At 48.8% G+C, this 16,875-nt stretch overlaps 1 protein-coding gene across 2 annotated transcripts in view; it reads right to left on the bottom strand.

Annotated features, from left to right (window-relative positions):
* MTUS2 (microtubule associated scaffold protein 2) overlaps nucleotides 1-16,875 on the bottom strand; it is a gene marked incomplete at its 5' end in the record, with an annotated part of 64,260 nt that overhangs the window by 20,337 nt on the left and 27,048 nt on the right. For both annotated transcript variants that reach the window (XM_081215104.1, XM_081215103.1), the window contains one exon: nucleotides 5,195-5,409. In XM_081215104.1, the coding sequence (XP_081071230.1) occupies nucleotides 5,195-5,409 (215 nt within the window). The remainder of the gene's footprint in view (nucleotides 1-5,194; nucleotides 5,410-16,875) is intronic.

Here is a 16,875-nt window from a genome sequence, read left to right as displayed (position 1 = left end):
GGGGGTGGATCTGCTCTGATCAGCAAGGGTGGTGCTTCATCGCATGCCCTCCTGGCTTGGTGGAGTCGGGTCTTTGATTTAGTGGTGATGGAATACCACACCCAATATAACAAGGATGATGTAAGGGTGTGATCTATCTGTTACAGCCTCTCAGAGGGGCTTTTGGGGATGAAATACTGATCCCCTAATTCCTCCATATGCAATGAGAGGAAAGCCCAGGATGTTTTGAAGGAAACCAGTGAGAGCCAGTGAGCCAAAATTTGGGCATCACGGTCCTTACTCTCGAGTGACTTAGGTTTCTAGACATGTGTATGGTTTTTAAAGACTGTTCCCTCTACAAGGAAGGGGCCGCGCACTGTTGGCCATCCCCTTTCTTATCCCAGTTTCAATCCCCGTGGCTTCTCCTCTATGGCTCTAGGCTTCTTTCCAGAGCACGGAGCAGCAGCCCGTCCGAGCTCTCAGCCTGAGAAGACCTCCAGGTCGGCAGGCATTTGAGGGGATTCAGACAAGTTGACCCAAGGGACACACGAGATGTGTCTTGTGCTGTAGATCACCAACACTGAGACAGAGGCGCTCAACCATTATCCGGCCACAGCGAACTTAGGCTGCGTGAAGCTTCATTTTCTTCCTTTTAGAACCCTGGGTGCCCCCGTCCCCGCAAAATCTCTGCTGGGCCAGCCTCCTCCCTCTTCCAGGAGGACAAAGTTCTGAGCTGGCTGCGGGGGTCCGTCCATGTGCCCATCAAGTAGTCCCAGGGGTACAGAGCAGCAGCTGGTCCCTGCACCAGGCTCTGTTCCTGCAGCTGTCTGCTGTTTAGCTGAGTTCCAGCAGAGCAAAGGGCTGGGAAGCCACCCTCTCCGATGGGTAAGAACAGAGCTGTGGGCTTACTTCATTCAGCCATTCGCAAAATGCAATTATGGGAGCCTTCGGCAATTCACTTAGAGAAGACTTCCATTCCGAGTGAAGAAGCATGGGCTCTACATCGTCTCGGCTTTCCTCGTTAAAGAAAACCAGATTAAACTCCCATTTGCCCCCATCTGCGACGTGTCTTCCTATCTGATGAGACAGAGGGAGCTGCCCCCATCTTCTCTCTCCGGGGCTCTCTGAACGACCCTCCTTCCGGATAACGGGACGACTCACCATCCCTTGTGTCCCTGCATCCCCGCTATAGCATCCTGGGTACCGACTCGGAGCAGGCAGCCAGCCCTGCCAGAGCTCCTGGGCTGACTCCATGCCCCTCCGGGCTGTGCCTTTGCCCCTCTGCCGCCCACCACGCGGGCAGGCGTTCACAGAGGCTTCTACCTGCCCTGCCCTGCCCCTGTCCAGTGTCCGGAGGCCTCTGGGCTGCGATGGGTGGGGCTCTGGCGCCGGGAGACAGAGGGGCCCTCGGGACCTCATTCTATTTGATGAGAGTGTGGTTTCGCTGGTGGCAGCTGTGCACCTGCTGTGCGGGACGAATATGGGACAGAATGCGAGATGATGGCCTAAGTGGCCTCTGCACGTTCTGATGAAGCGTGGGCATGCTGGGCCTCCCAGTTAGTCTAAAAGGATGATTTCTTTAGGAAAGGTTAGAAAGTGTGTCCCGGGACGTGAACTCTAAAGGTTGAACACTACTGCTCCTCTGGAAAGGAGTCTCTGCTCAAAATGCAGAATCCAGAATGCCTTTAGGAACCAGGGGGTCCTGCACGAGGGGCTTCCGGGCAGGGTCAGGGAGAGAGACAAACTGCCAAAGGATCTTGGAGGGAGAGGGTCAAAGGTCACAAGTCTGATTACTAAACACCAGGCTCTGTGGGCGAGTACATTTGGAGCAGAAAAGGAAAAGCATTTGTGTTTACATTGAAAAATCTGTCTCGTGTGCCCTGAGATAGGAAGCTTGGGAAATCTGGCTTCTGTTAATGTGCGGCTAGCTCTAGAATGAGCACTGATTTGATGAAACACCTTTATAATCCGACTTTTAAGATAAGAGTCACACCGTATCTTTAAAGGCACATAAGAGAGCCAGGAGGCCAGGCCACGCCCCTGCTCATACCCTAACTTGTCTGCAGGGCTAAAGAAGGAGGCCCTGTACATCCCCCAACACCAGATACCTGCAGCTCTGGGCCCCAGGAAGCCCCAGTCTGTGACTCTGATTCCATTAGCGCGGGGTGCAGACAGGAGGAGTGCTTTGCCAGAAGCTCCCCAAGTGACTCCCATGTGGAGGCAGAGAGAGAGAGATGGTCTTTGCCTCTCGAGGCAAGTGGACGGCTGGATCTTCCTAGGGGCATCCTGCGGTAAAGTCAGAGGTCAGCCGGCCTTCTCGAGGGAGCTCCTGATTGGAGGAAAGCCTCAGAAAATCCTGCGTCAGAACGGAAGCAGCCTCCCCGCTGCCGGCCAGGGCACCGGGGCGCCAGGAGAGGCCCCACTGGTGAACTTGAGTTTGAAGGCTCGAGAAGGACAGGGATGGCAGGACCTATGGGTCAGCATTGCCGGACGCGACTGTCCCCCACAAAGAGGACCTGAGTGTGGACGGTTGGCACAGATCGCTGCAACCACAGACCTTCCAGATCCCCACTGCGGCCAGGCACCGAGCCTCCTCCCAGGCCAAATACATGGGCATGTACTCTACCTGGAAATTAGAATATGGCTGGATGTGCATTTCACCTTCTTCCTCGTTGCCTGCCCGCTCCCTGCTGGAGAAGCTGAAGCTCAGGATAACAGCCAACATCCAGCAGCAGGAGCAGAATCAGGGGCCTGAATAATTCATAGATTTCAACCATCCATCCCCCCCGCCGCCCCCACACCAGTGGGTTTCTACAGGAAAGATGTCCTCGCGTGTACAGCGCGCAGATGCTCTTTCCACCATAAAGCTTTCCCTCATCCTCCCACCTGGAAGGAAGCTCTCAGCTCCTAAACACAGAATCTCTATTTCCCACCCAGTATTACAGTTTCTGGAGAAACTGCCTCAGGACTTCCCTGGATCGATGACCCGAGGCTATGGAACAAGCAAGTCCACATGTCATAGATGTTGGCATCTCCTGCCGTGTGCTGCCGTGAGGCCTTGTGGACGGCGGGCCTTCGCTGACTATTCTCTGCTTAGATGGATGAATAGCTAAATGAATCTCTTTAGCTGTAAAGGATCAGGCAGAACAGGACTCAGAGCTCTCATAAGATAGAACACCTTTAAAATATACATAAGTAGCTCGTGTAACTCACTCTCAAGTGGAAAAGTCAGGGCCTCCAATCTCTCCCAGTATGAAATCTTTAAAAGGCCGCTGTCCCAGCTCAAAGGCAGATGAGGCCACACCCCCCAGCACGCGCTCCTGCGCCGACAAAACTCAGCGAGGTTCTGCCCCGGCTCCCTCCACTGGTGGAGGGGCTCGGCAGTGGCCCAGGCTTCCCGGTTTCCCACACATGACCAACCCCAGCATGAGCGTTTGTTCAGAGGCTCATCCTTCTGCCTGGGGACCACCTCCTGCCCCTCCTTCTTCCATCTCTTGGCGTCTTCTCAACCAACCCAGAACTCTGGACCAGAAGTCAGTGAATATGGGTATAAATACATTCTTTGTGTAAAATTGGGAATGAATAGCCCCAGGATACGGGGCACAGAACAAGCCGGTATCTGCACCAGGTCTGAGCTGTGTCAAGGGACCACGAAGCAGGTAAGACTAAAGACGGCAGCTGTGCAAATGTCCACTTAAAGCCAGCTGAGAAGCCACGATGCTGGAGGTTCCACGTCTTATCTTAGCCCAGCAGGTAACCTTAGCTGTAACCTATCTGTTTCCCAGCCTCTAAGTCTGTACCACCTCAAGCAGGCAGATGTGTCTGGTTTCCACAGGCCTCTAGAAAAAGGAGGATGACTAACCCAAGATGCCGAATAGAAGAAAGTGCTGTCAAAGAGGAGACCGTTTATTCCAACAACAGTACTTATTATTACTCTGAGATTTCTCCCGTGCCCCCTATGATTCACAAGCCGCTGCGGACCATCGCCATCCAGATTATCTACTGGGGAGGCAGCCCAAACGTTCATGATAGTGAAGGGCCACTCGGCACCAGCCTGAGATGTAAAGTGAGCTCTTCACAAACGCCAGTTGACCTTAGGGATACCATGAGCAGACTAGGGGTAACAATACACAATGAGGAGGTGGGCATTAAGGCGTCAGAGCCTTGGGGACTTAGGAAGAAGAGAAGAGGGAGGGGCAAACGAGCTCCCTCAGAAGCAGAGTGGTCTCATCTTAACCTGCCTGTCACACCGGCGCCAACACGGTAACGGACACGGCAGCTGGCCGCGCGGATGGGCACGCCAGGCTCCTACCTGCTTTCAGGCCGACAGGCTCCCAGGGAATTCTTCCCCAGCTATTCCAGGATGAATGACCCTCTCTAGGAAGACTGCTGGGCTAAGGTTAATGAGCGGAATCCTTCTTTCATTCAGCAAATACACACCAAAGGCTCGCTCTGTGCAGGCAGGCAGTCCCGTGCCAGAGATTTAGCAGTAAACCCGGCAGAAAGCTCTAGTTCAGTGCTCGAGAGCACGGACCCTGGGATCAGACTGGGTCCAACCCTGGCTCTTTCATGAGCATGAATGCTGGCAAGTTATTTAACCTCCGGGTCTCGGTTTTCTCGCCTGTAAAATGGGGACAATAATGGTACTCCCTCTTAGAGTTATCGTGGGGGTTAAATGAGTTAATACATGTAAAGAGGGAAGAGCAGGGCCTGGCACACAGCACGTGCTAGACACACACGTGTCTGTCATCATCACTCCTTGTGGAATATGGAGAAGATCGACGGGGTACAAAGTACAAGTCATCCTACATCAGGGAGTAACAAGTGCCGAGGAAAAATCAAACAGGAAGAGCGCGCACAGGGTGGGGAAGGAGCTGGGATTGTGGATCAGGAAAGGCCTCTCTGAGAAAAGCCTGCAAGGGAGGGAGAGAGGGAGCCATGGGGTTTCTAGACGGAGAGCATTCCGGGCAGAGGGCACGGCGAGCGCAAAAGCCCGGAGGTGGGAGTGTGCCTGGGAGCACAAGGCAGGGAGACCAGAGTGGCTGCGGGGGACGACGGGAGGGGACAGAGGAGAGAAACGAGGTGGGGAGGGCGGGCTTGACCGGAAGCTCACCTGCTCGCTGCACGGACTCCTGCCGCAGCGGCTCCCCTCCACCTCCCACCCACGTCCCCCCACGACGGCAGGGACAGGGCCCGGGCCGGGGCGCAGACTGACCTGCCGCTGGTGCTGACACCCGATCCGCAGCAGCTGTGCGCGGTGCTCCTCCTGGAGCTGGGCCACCTCGGTCTCGAACTGCAGCTGCAGCCGCCGCTCCAGGTCGCGCAGCTCAGCCTGCTGCCGCCAGCCCAGCCTGCGCACCTCATCCTCACAGCGCCGCTCCAGCTCCGCCTTCTCTCTCTGCAGCTTCTCGCACTTCGCCGCATGGAAGGCTGGGGACAGGGAGAGTGACACTTAAAAAACTGGCCAGGACGCGCCGAAAGCGCTGGGCCCGAGTGTCTGCAGCCCCCACGAGTGCCACATCAAGGTGGACGTAAGGACCAAGGCCAGGTCCCCGTCCTTCTGCAGAGCTTCACCGTTTGTCAAGTGCTTTCCTCCCGACCACTTTTGATCCCCAACACAGACCCTGGATGCTGGGGTGAACCTGGGCCCTGGGGAGCTCCGGCGACCGGCCCAAGGCCCCACTCAGCATATGGAGCATGAGCTGCGAAGGCAAATCTGGGCTTTCTGACCACAAGCCGCATGTTTCTGCCGCTAGATCAGGGCTCTCTGAGCGTCCACAGACCATGGGCATCACAGATACTGGGTGCTTGTTCCAAATGCATGCTCCTAGGCGCACCCTGGTGGATCAGAAACCCCGGGCCGGAGCCCAGCATGTCAACTCTTCACAAGGGCCACGGTGACTCTTACACCCATCAAGGCTTGAGACCTGGGCACGCCTGGAGGCTGGAGACAAGACGGGACGCACGGGATTCTCTCCAGGCTGACATGGCGAATGGGACCATCGCAGAGGAAGTGTGAGTGTGGGTCCTTTCAGGTGACCGAGACCTCCCCAGCAGCATCCTTCCCCACTGGAGGAAGGACGGGTAACCACTCAACGCCCCTTCGCACGGGTGGGCTGCCTGCCGCAGTTCTGGTTTGCTTCGCGGGGAGGGGCTGCAACAGCACTTAAGAGTTTGTGCCCCCCCTGGGCCCGCGCGGGCTGCTCTCATTTCAAAGTCTCTTCCTCAACTGCAAACTGCTTCCAAGAAGGAGAAAACTTTCCTTGACAATCTGCTCTGTTTGGGTCCCGTGGAGGTGATGATGCACATGCACGCAGACGTCAAAGTGGACGGACACCTCACTTACACTCCACAGAGACTGGGCCCCCTATGCTCCCTGCTCTGTGCTGCAGTCTGGGGATGCTTGTCGTTTACTCTGAAGTTGAGTGAGCAGTATCTGTACTAGTTCAGGATAATCTGCACGCTAGGGGTGCTTGTTATGATCAGGACCATTCATCCAAGGTAGTTAGATAGCATTTGAAACACCCTAATCAGAAGTCCTACCCTAAAGGTGCAGCTAATTCAAGGGTTTCTTTGCCACACTCGGCTCTCAAAGAGTTTGTTAATTAGCACAGGGGATGTTTAAAAACATTTTTTCCCTGGCAAAATGAGCGGTGGACGGGCTGGATCTTGCCCTGTGTGCACAGCGTGTAAGAGTGCCCTGTGTGCACAGCGTGTAAGAGTGCCCTGTGTGCACAGTGTGTAAAAGTCTGGCCAGCCCAGCAGCCTAATACTGTCCCCAAAGGCCTTCTTGGTCCAGGGCTTCAATTGGCCCTGTGTCCTGTGTCCCATCATTTTTTGGAGGATTCTGACACACAATCGTGAAGACTTGTCAGTGTCTGCCAGTGTAATCAGGGTGTACTGAGGGTGGGTGGTGGGCACCCCCATGCCTCTTTATGGTCCACGGTGGACCATAAGAGGACGCACCGTCTGTAGGGAATTTAAAAGCAATAACCACACTGACTTGAAAAGCCCTCTGCTTTTTGCTGTCACCTGTGCCAGCAACTCTAAAGAACGTTGGTGAAAAATACTCCTCCTCAAAAGTTTTTGGTTGGTCTACATTCTAAGTAATTGCTACAATTACTGTCGAGGTTTTTAAAAACAATTTTTGTATTTAAAAAAAAATCACAAACAGAGCAAAGTCGGAAGTACGGTACAAGGACATTATTGTCCAAATGACGTTTTCCCCCCGAACCATTTGAGAATCAGAGGCTGACTGCTATGTCATCAACCCTGAATTCCTTAGTATATATTCCCTACAAACAAGGACTTTCTCCTACGTAACCACAATGCAGTCATCAAAATCAGGAATCAACACTGATCCAACAGTGCCCTCCAATGCTCAGACCCATTAAAATGTCACCAGTTGTCCTAATAATGTTCTTTCTAGAAAAAGGATCTGGTTCTGAATCACGAGCTGCATTTAACTATCCTCAGTCTCCTTTTGTCTGGGATACTTCCTCAGACTTCCCTGGATTTTCAGGACCTGGACACTTTTGAAGATGACAGGCCAGTCATTCCATTCGGCCTCTCTGAGGTTTCCTCATTATTACATTCAGGTCAGGTTAAGTCTGGCAGGGATATCACAGACTTGGCACTATGTGCTTCTCATCTGAATATCCATCAATTTGAATCATCTTTAAATTGAAATTTCTTTTTTCTAATTGTTTATATAGTGAGTCAGGGAAATTATGCTTATGACTGATTATCACAATGCTATCCTGAAAATGATTCTGTGGTACAAAGGAGGGAGTGCTACAAATGCTGGGTGTCAAGTATGCTAGGGATTCCCTTGAACATATATCTTATTGTCACACCTGCTGTGAGTAAATCTTTCTGCTCAGGTACAGGTACCTCAGGACAAATGGCTGGGCGTGCACCGGGCTTCCCACCACAAGTAGTGAAAGGGCGTTTTGCTCGATCGCTAACAAATACAGCAGGAACAGAAGACTCGGGCTGGGGCTTTCTGGTCCCTGGTGGTGAGGTCACGGGAGGCTACAGTCCCCAAAGAAAGAACCTCCCGGGAGCTAAAGGTCACAGTGGCTCAGGCCTGGAGGTGGTGGTGAGGAATCACCTGTTCCCAGGAGTCTGAGCCCCGGCTGAAACAGAGCTCCAGCTTTCCCCAAAGACCCTCCAATTTGGGGAAGTTATTAGAATTTCACCAGGGACCCTAGCTAGTGAAAAAGCTATCAGAATCCACAGACTAGGGAAGAGGTGTACATATAAAGACAGGTTTATCCTAGGGTGGCTGGGTTTTAACAGAACAAAGACCATGGAATGTCCATTAAAAAACAGTGTTTCACGGATTGAGACAAAGTCAGATTGAGGCCAACGGAGAAGCACTTATTTACACACACAGACACTCTTTTTCCTATTCGTTTCCATCATGGTTTATCACAGGAGCCTGGATATAATTCCCTGTGCTCTGCAGGAGGACCTTGTGGTCTGCCCATCCTATATGTAATGGTTCACACCTACTAACCCCAAACTCCCAGTCCATCCCTCCCCCTCCCCGCCAAGGAGCAATTATTTTACCTACATTGGGGGAGGGTGGAGTGTCATCCAAAAGGCAAGAATGGCGGGGGGCGGGCACAGGGTAATGACGGGTAAGTCCCAGGCAACGAGCCCCGGGGAGGGTTTCTGGGTGCATGGGGGGCCTCTTTGGAGGGTGCTCTTGTTTCCGTACAAATACCTTCCTAGCAGTCTTTGCCACATGCATCCTGCCCCGGTGGATGGGATCAAAGTGAAGCAGTGACAACAACATGTTTGTTTGTACTTAAAACAGGTCCACAAAGCACTGCAGAGGTGAAGCCTAAACAGCCAAGAAACATGAGAACAGATGGTTCGCACCATTCATGATTCAATACATGCAGATTGAAGCAGGAGATGTTTTTCACCTATGAGGCTGATCAAAATGAAATATTTTGATAATACAGGGAGGGTATGAGGAAACTGGCCTTCGGGGGTCCGATGTGGGGTTTAACTGAGAAGCTGCTTTGGAGGACACAAGTATCTTTCAAAATTTAAAAGCTAGGGATGGGAGCTTGAGAAGGGTGACAGCTAAAGGATTTCTTTTTGGGGTGATGAAAATGTTCTAAAACAGATTATAGTTACAGCTGCATAACTCTGTGAATATACTAAAAACCACTGAATTATTTTCAATTCACATTTTAAATGAGTGAATTTTATGGTATGTGAATTATACCTCAATAAAGTTCTTACCAAATATGGAAAGAAAATCTGCAAAATAACATGACAGGGGAAATATCTCAGAGGATAAATTTAGATGTTTTCGTAGAGGAAAAGTTCATGTTTGGATTTTGAGATTCTGTATAACAATGATGAAGATGTTTGCTGACAAAATAAAAATTCCACCACTACACTGTTTTATACTCACACACACACGGGTATCTGTGGAGCCTAAGGGAACCTGAGAACCACTCTTACTGTTTCTTAACTAGAAACAGCACATAAGACTCAAATGAAGATAATAAAAAATGCTAATCATGTATTTTTCTTTAACAAGTACTATTTTGTATGGGAAAAATGTATTTGTCATATACTAATATCAGTATCTTTAGGAAATCAGAACAGTAAGTTGACTATATAGATTGCATAGATGGAATAAAACAGACAAAAAGGTAAAGAAATGAAGAATAACAAATCAGTTACACTGGAGGAAAAATTAAATGACACATATCTTTTAACCTAACAATTTCACAAGGGCACAAAAAATTTGATCAAGGATGACTACTACAGCATGATTTGCCTTCAGGAAATAGTGGGGGGCTAGTTAAATAAATGAGGATAAATCCACTATTCACATAGGACAAATCCTACGTGCAATGGGATACGGGTAACCAGTAAAAAAAAAAATAAGGTGAATCTTTTCCTGTTATCTTGGAATGATCTGCGATACACCATTAAACAAAAAAGGCAAGATGCAGAAAGAGTATGACAGTGTACTTCTACTTGGAATGGAAATGCGTCTGTATTTCTGACCCTCCATCTTTCCCTCCTCCCTCAGAGGTTGTGCATTTAAGTTACAGGGCTCACTGCCCAACAAACACCTGCAACAGTATATATTTAAGAAAATCCTATTATGTGTTTTCATATTTTATGAGTTAAAACATTTTTAAAAATTACTACCGTGACTAAGAAGAAGACTAGGCTTTAAAAGGTTATGTAGCCTGTGGTCAGAAAGGACAGGACTTTTCCATCTAACTTGCGATTTTATTTATGTTCGTGGCAGGATGATTCATGGGCCTGGCACTCTTTTGAGGGCTCAGAAATGATTGATTTTCATCCTAGAGCTGTGCCTCAGTTTTGCTATCTATGAAGTGGCAAAGTAATCACTTTCCCACATAGAGCACCAATCCCCACATTCCCAATTGCTATTATACACGAGAGGTGATCCTTCTATTCTTGAACTGACCCCATGTCATAAGCCTCAGGCCTGCAGAAGATATTGGATAAGAAGCGCAGCTGAGGCACCAGCGAAAGAGCTCCAATAACAGAGTCCCTAAAGAAATAAACATCCTCTTGCCTCTGGTAAATCTTCAAAAATGTATGTATTGGGGCAGATAGGGATTAACGTAGGCTAATTTAATGGGTAACATCTGGAGTCTTGCTTTCATTATTTCTATTCATGAGAAAACATTTGGTACTTTATAGTGTGAGAGGCAAACACCACAATAATAAATCCCTAGAACCTAAGAAGCTGAGAAAATAATTTCTAAAAGAACAGGATTATGACAGGCCAAGAGTATTATAACATTTCTAATTCATAAGCATGAGTTTGAAAAGCAAAAACAAGATTATTAGAGTCTGTTGTACAGTTTTAAATAATTGAACATATATATGTATGTATGCATGAATATATAGAGTGTGTGTGTATACAGTATATACATATATACCACAGTTCATAAATCAAATGAGAGAGAAAAAAAACCCCATGAGTAAGGTCAATTTTCTTCAAACAATTGCCCCAAATGTCCCTTGAATAATTACAACTTGTTATTGGTTTACCAAAGAGGTAGCAAACATCAGTAATAACAGCACTAGACTTAAACTGAAGAAAAGTATCTGGCTCTAACTCATGATAAAGCATAAGGAATGATATTATACTGCCTTTTATGTCACAGAAAGTGCTTTAGATATAACGATCATAAAATAAACCATCTAAATATGAAGAAATGATACTGTATATAAATATGTGGTACTATTGTAACAGTCACTGTTATGGGCTCAACTGTGTGCCCCCAGAATTTATATGTTGAAGTCCTAACCACCAGTACCTCGTAATGTGACCATGTTTGGAGACAGAATTTTTACAGAGATAATTAAGTTAAAATGAGGTCACTAGGGTCAGCCCTAATCCAATATGACTGGAGTCTACAGGACACAGACACCTATAGAGGGAAGGCAAGGTAGCCATCTATAAGCCAAGAGGAGAAGCCTCAGAAGAAACTAACCCTGCTGGCATCTTGATCTCAATTTCCAGCCTCCAGGACTATGAGAAAATTAATTTCTGTTGTTTAAGTCCCCCAGCCTGCGGTACTTTGTACGGTAGCCCTAGTAAAATAATACAGTCAGTATCGTTACATATTGACAGGAGATCCCACAGTAGATAAAAGATTAAGTTGTTTCTTTGAGAGATGGGGAGTACTTGAAAAGACAAAATAACTTTCAAGGAAAAAATGTAATTTAAAAATTATCCATAACTCACTACACAAAGAAAATGAAATTTTCCATTTGTGTAGTCCCTTCATAGCTGTTGCAGTGGTATGACTTCTGAATATTCTGTTAGGAAGTTTTCATGTCTTCCTACTTAATATTTGTATGGCTACCTTATACTTTCATGTGGATGCACAGTAACTTATACGCCCTTATTGTCGGACATTTGGTTTGTGTCACTCATATACTGTTTTGCTTTGTTCATCAGGGCAAATTTCTAGGAGTACAGTTACGTGGGGTTAAAGATTGTGAGCGTCTTTGTGAAGTTTTTTTGTTTTTGTTTTTGTTTTTGTTTTTTGATGGCAGTGATCCTGTAACAAATCAGTGCCCACCAGGGGGAGCTACAATGCCTGGGAAAGCCCTCTGGTGGCGAAGGCCTCTGTCCACACTTGTCAAATCACAGTGACCCACAGGAGGCCGCAGGCTCAGTCCATGAAACGCGCTGCCTGAGATCCTGGCCACACTGCCCTCTACTGCCCCGCTCTCTCTTTCCCTTTCTTTAGGACCTTCTTCTTGATGAAAATGTCAACAAGAGAGAAAAGGAGGGGCTGAGATGGAGGAAAGGTTCAGAAATGGGAGTGAAGGAGCCAGGGGGAGAGCCCTGGGTCTCCCAGCATCTTTGCAGGTCCGTGCGGTATCCCCAGGGCCCGGTCAGAGAGGCAGGTGGAACATCAATAGACAGTAGTTGGATGTACTGAGCACCTGCTACGGGCCACGCCCAGTCCCGTGGTGATACAGACACGCTGTCAGGTGGGCAAAGACAGACGCGGGCAAAAATTTTAAACGGCAAAATGTTAGGTCGTGAAAACCTGAGATAACTGCAGTGAAGAATGTAAAATGAGAGCAACGCTAGGGAAGGGCTCGGGCCGGGGTCAGATTCCGGCGGCCGGCGGATGAAGGAGGCGCCGGAGAAAACACCACCCGGGTGGATGTGAACGACGGGGAAGGGGCGGCGTCCAGAGAGCTCGAGGGAGGGGTTTCGAGGCGCAGGAACCGCAAGAGCAAAGGTCCGGAGGTGGGAACACTCGGCTCACTGAAGGAACAGGAAGACAACACGGGGCTCGAGGACCCGTGATGGAGCCAGTGGAGGGAGGTGAAGATGGAGAGAGGCGGGGTCAGATCACGTGGGGGCCCGTGGTCCCCGGAGAGGAGTGGGGATTGTAGTCCTCTAACTGGAAGACCGCCCTCCCCCGCCCCCGACAGTCTTAAATGGGGGAAAACAAAAGCTCATGAAGCTTTTACAAGAGCCCCCTGGTGGTGGGGATGGTGGTGCCTTTAAGGAGAGGCAAACATCAGAGCAGGAGTCAAACTGGGGAGAAAAGCACACATTAGGCACCAAATAAACCTCTACTGAACTAACAGCCGGATTCGTGTACATATAAGGGCCCATGGTTTACAAACGTTATGGTGGAATTCACCTCTGGTTCGCGGTACTCAAGAAGGGCCCTTCTGGATGCTGTCAATTAGTATGAAAAATGTGAAATTCAGGACTGCTGAATTTTGACAAGCCTTGCGACACTTCAATCATTAACGATAATATTCCATTTCACGTGGGCATATGCTGTGGCCTGTGTTATAAGTGTTGAAGTCTTAAAAGCATGAGACCTCAGGATAAACTCTCATTATGAAATCTCCCCCAGTGAGGCGGGCACGGGTTGACAGATGTGCTTCCCTACCTGAGGGCGTGTAAATGGTTCGGGGGAGAATACGAGAGACACGGGATGCAGTAAGATGAAAGGCATTTTCTAGCTGCTAGGCGTTTCCAATGCTGTGGAACAAATACGGAAAGGTTTCTCATCAAGGTGGCTTTTTAGAGTGCATTAACATTTACCTGTGGGTCAGATTTGGGGAACACGGCCTCCAAACCGGATGACTCTATATAGGAGCCTCAAGATCCCCAAATATGTGTCCTGAAGTGCCCACTTACATCCCACCCCCTTACGACGTAAACTTCCACACAGAATGACAGTAAATAACCTTCCTGCACACTGAATCCGGATTGTCAGAGTTTCCAACAGATCAGAAGGGGTGGGGAGGGGTTGGGGAGTGAGAGCCCAGGACAGAAGTGGTCAGGGGACACCTGGAAGGGACAGGAGACAAAGGCAAGACCCAGTAAGGCGGGCGAGGCAGAAGGAGCCCTGGTCTCCAGGCCAGCCTCTGTCCCAGGCTCTGCGGACACGAGCTGTGGGAATTGTGGCAACTCACTCAACCTCTCTGGGTCTCCACATCCTTATCCATAAAACGAGGAGGTCAGGCACAGTTACAGGCTGAAGTGTATTCGCCTTAAAGTCACATGTTGAAGGCCCAATCCCCAGGACCTCAGAGTGCAACCCTATTTGGAGATGGGGGTCTTTGAAGAGGTGATTAAGTTAAAATGAGGCCATTACAGTGGGGCCCTAGTCCAACATGACTGGTGTCCGTACAAGAAGAAAAGCCACCAGGGATGTCTCAGAGGCCGGGTGAGGACACAGGCAGAAGACGTCCTCCCAAAGGCCAAGGACACAGGCCGCAGCAGCAGCCAGCTGGCCCCTGACCTGGACTTCAGCCTCCAGGACTGTGGGAAAACATATGTCTGTTGTTTAAGCCACCCGGCGTGTGGTATTTTGTTATAGCAGCCCGAGCGGATTAAGGTAGGCCCCTTTAGTGTTAAGCCCCCTTCTGCCCTGGCATGCTAGAATTCTAAGGATATTGTAGTGGTGACCAAGGGTCATCAAGAAGAGTTTATATTTGCCCACTGTCCTCTCTTGAAGAAGACAGGGAAGGGTATACCATTTTTATGATGATCTCCCTCCAAAATGGAGCCCTAAAGAGAGAAGCCTCATCTGCAGAGACAATGTGCTTTGCAGAATGACTCAATGCCCAGCGACAGGAGACATTAGTAGCAATAGCAACGACTGACGTTTCTGTGTCTTCATTTATGAAGTTCTTTAACACACAATATTAACTTGTTTAATCTTTGCAACAAATTTCAAAGCTGGGGGAAGCCAGCATTTTTGCTCTGATTTTATAGAAGAGAAAATGGAGGCTCAGAGGGGTTCAATCGCGTGTCCAAGCGGACACAGCGAGAACTCGGGAGCTGGAAGTCCCTCCAGGTGCTCTGATCTCAGCAGTGCTTGTTCGAATAGCAATAGTAATACTGCTCTTCTGCCTTATGTTTTGGGAGAATGGAAACAAAGAAAGACAAGGAGAAACAGATACAAAAATCCCAATTAGCTTAAGGTGCTTTTTGAGTCATAAATACTTTGTGCCATTTTTATGTGTTCCTTAAGATAAAGGATAAGCCTTTCAACAGATGGATAATGACCGATCCTGTGTGTGAACGCAATTGCAATGCTTAGAAGTAACCTTCTTGGTCTGAGAGGAGAAAAATGCAACAGTGATTTATGGGGGCAAAGGAGGAAAGAGGAAATGGATTTAAGAGGATGGTTATAACGATGAGCTCTGAAAAGAGAAACCAATGCCATCTACATAAGAACTAATAACACCACTGCCCATAAACAGGAAGCGGCTTTCTGGGGAGATGCTTCTGCACAGAATCTGCTCTTTCCTCTCCTCCAGGTTAATTTGGGCTGCAGAGCCGGTGCCGACTCATCTAACATACCATGGGAGCCGCTCTGACGGCTGGCTTTGAACAGGCCAGATAGTGGGTCCAGTGAGCATGTACTGCTTTTAATATTTTTAATATTTTTCTGTCCTGTCCAAAATGGCATTGAAAAATGACTCTTTAATTTTACCTCAAATTAATATTTGTTACATAAATTGGACAGCGAACATCATCTCCAGGTTGGACATCCTTTTTAGAAGGAGCTTTCAATAACTTCCTGAAAGATGTTTAAACAGAAGCTTCGGTTGAGATTTCGGACCCCTTTTCACTGGCTAGAACCCACCCTACAGGGTTCTAACCAGTGAACTCCTGTGACCCTGTCCTTTCCTTAGCTTCCCAGCTGGCGGGGATTCCACGGCGTGTTGCCGACCTACACCCTCTGTGCCATAGTTTGGGTGCCCCCATTCCCCTTATTTGCTCTTGGAGGGGATGGAGACCAAGGGGCTGCTAGATAATACATTTTTGTCCATTTGGTAGTGGTAAGTTTAAATACTGTCACTCCTTCGTTCAGGATGTCAAATGCATGGCCTGGATATTCTTCTGTGTTCTCCATGGGATTTGGGACATTTTCTCGGAGGTTTTCCCAGACTTATGACTCTTTACTTGCTGTTCGAGGGTTTATCGCTTTTAGTTTTGCACAGGAATGAAGGGTTGATGTTTGAAATCTATAGAGTCTAATTTTTAAGGAGGTGTGCATTTCCCCATGAACTCTTCCCATCCTTTTGCTATACTACTTCCAAATACATCAAATCGACTCCAAGGAACAAAATGGACCACCTCGAATTGTTTCTACCCACCAGTTTTAACCATAGACATGGAAGAAGTTAAATTTGTAGGCAATTAATAATAGCTCAAGAGTATGTTTAGATGAGCATTAATACTTGTCTATTACTCTAGCTACACCCCGTGCAGCCTTCCTCTATGGACGCCCATCTCAGCACAATGCCAGGCCCGGGCAGATTTCCATAAATACATGCTGGTTTGAAGAGCACCAGGGGATCACTCCCCTCAGAGGAGACAGCGGCCTGGGCAAGCCACACCCCTTTTGAGTTACCCAGGGCCTTCTCACTTCCGGATGCCAGGCTGCCCTTGCTGATGGGTTTGTGTCTCCCATGCGGGGGTGAATCCCATGTAACGGGTAGTAGTCAACTTGGGTCCACTCCACCTAGATGTAGGCGTGTAACATGAATGTTTCTCTTTGTTTTTTAACAAATTTATTTTTATTTATTTATTTTTATTTTTGGCTGCGTTGGGTCTTCGTTGCTGTGCGTGGGCTTTCTCCAGTTGCAGTGAGCAGGGGCTACTCTTCGTTGCGGTGCGCGGGTTTCTCGTTGTGGTGGCTTCTCTTGCTGCAGAGCACGGGCTCTAGGTGCGCAGGCTTCAGTAGCTGTGGCACAAGGGCTCAGTAGCTGTGGCACACGGGCTTAGTTGCTCCGCAGCATGTGGGATCTTCCTGGACCAGGGCTCGAACCTGTGTCCCTTGCATTGGCAGGCGGATTCTTAACCACTGCGCCACC

Source organism: Mesoplodon bidens (genome assembly GCF_964165515.1).
Source record: "Mesoplodon bidens genome assembly, chromosome: 17".
NCBI classification, from domain to species: Eukaryota; Metazoa; Chordata; class Mammalia; order Artiodactyla; family Ziphiidae; genus Mesoplodon; species Mesoplodon bidens.
This window is presented reverse-complemented; position numbering and strand designations above follow the sequence as displayed.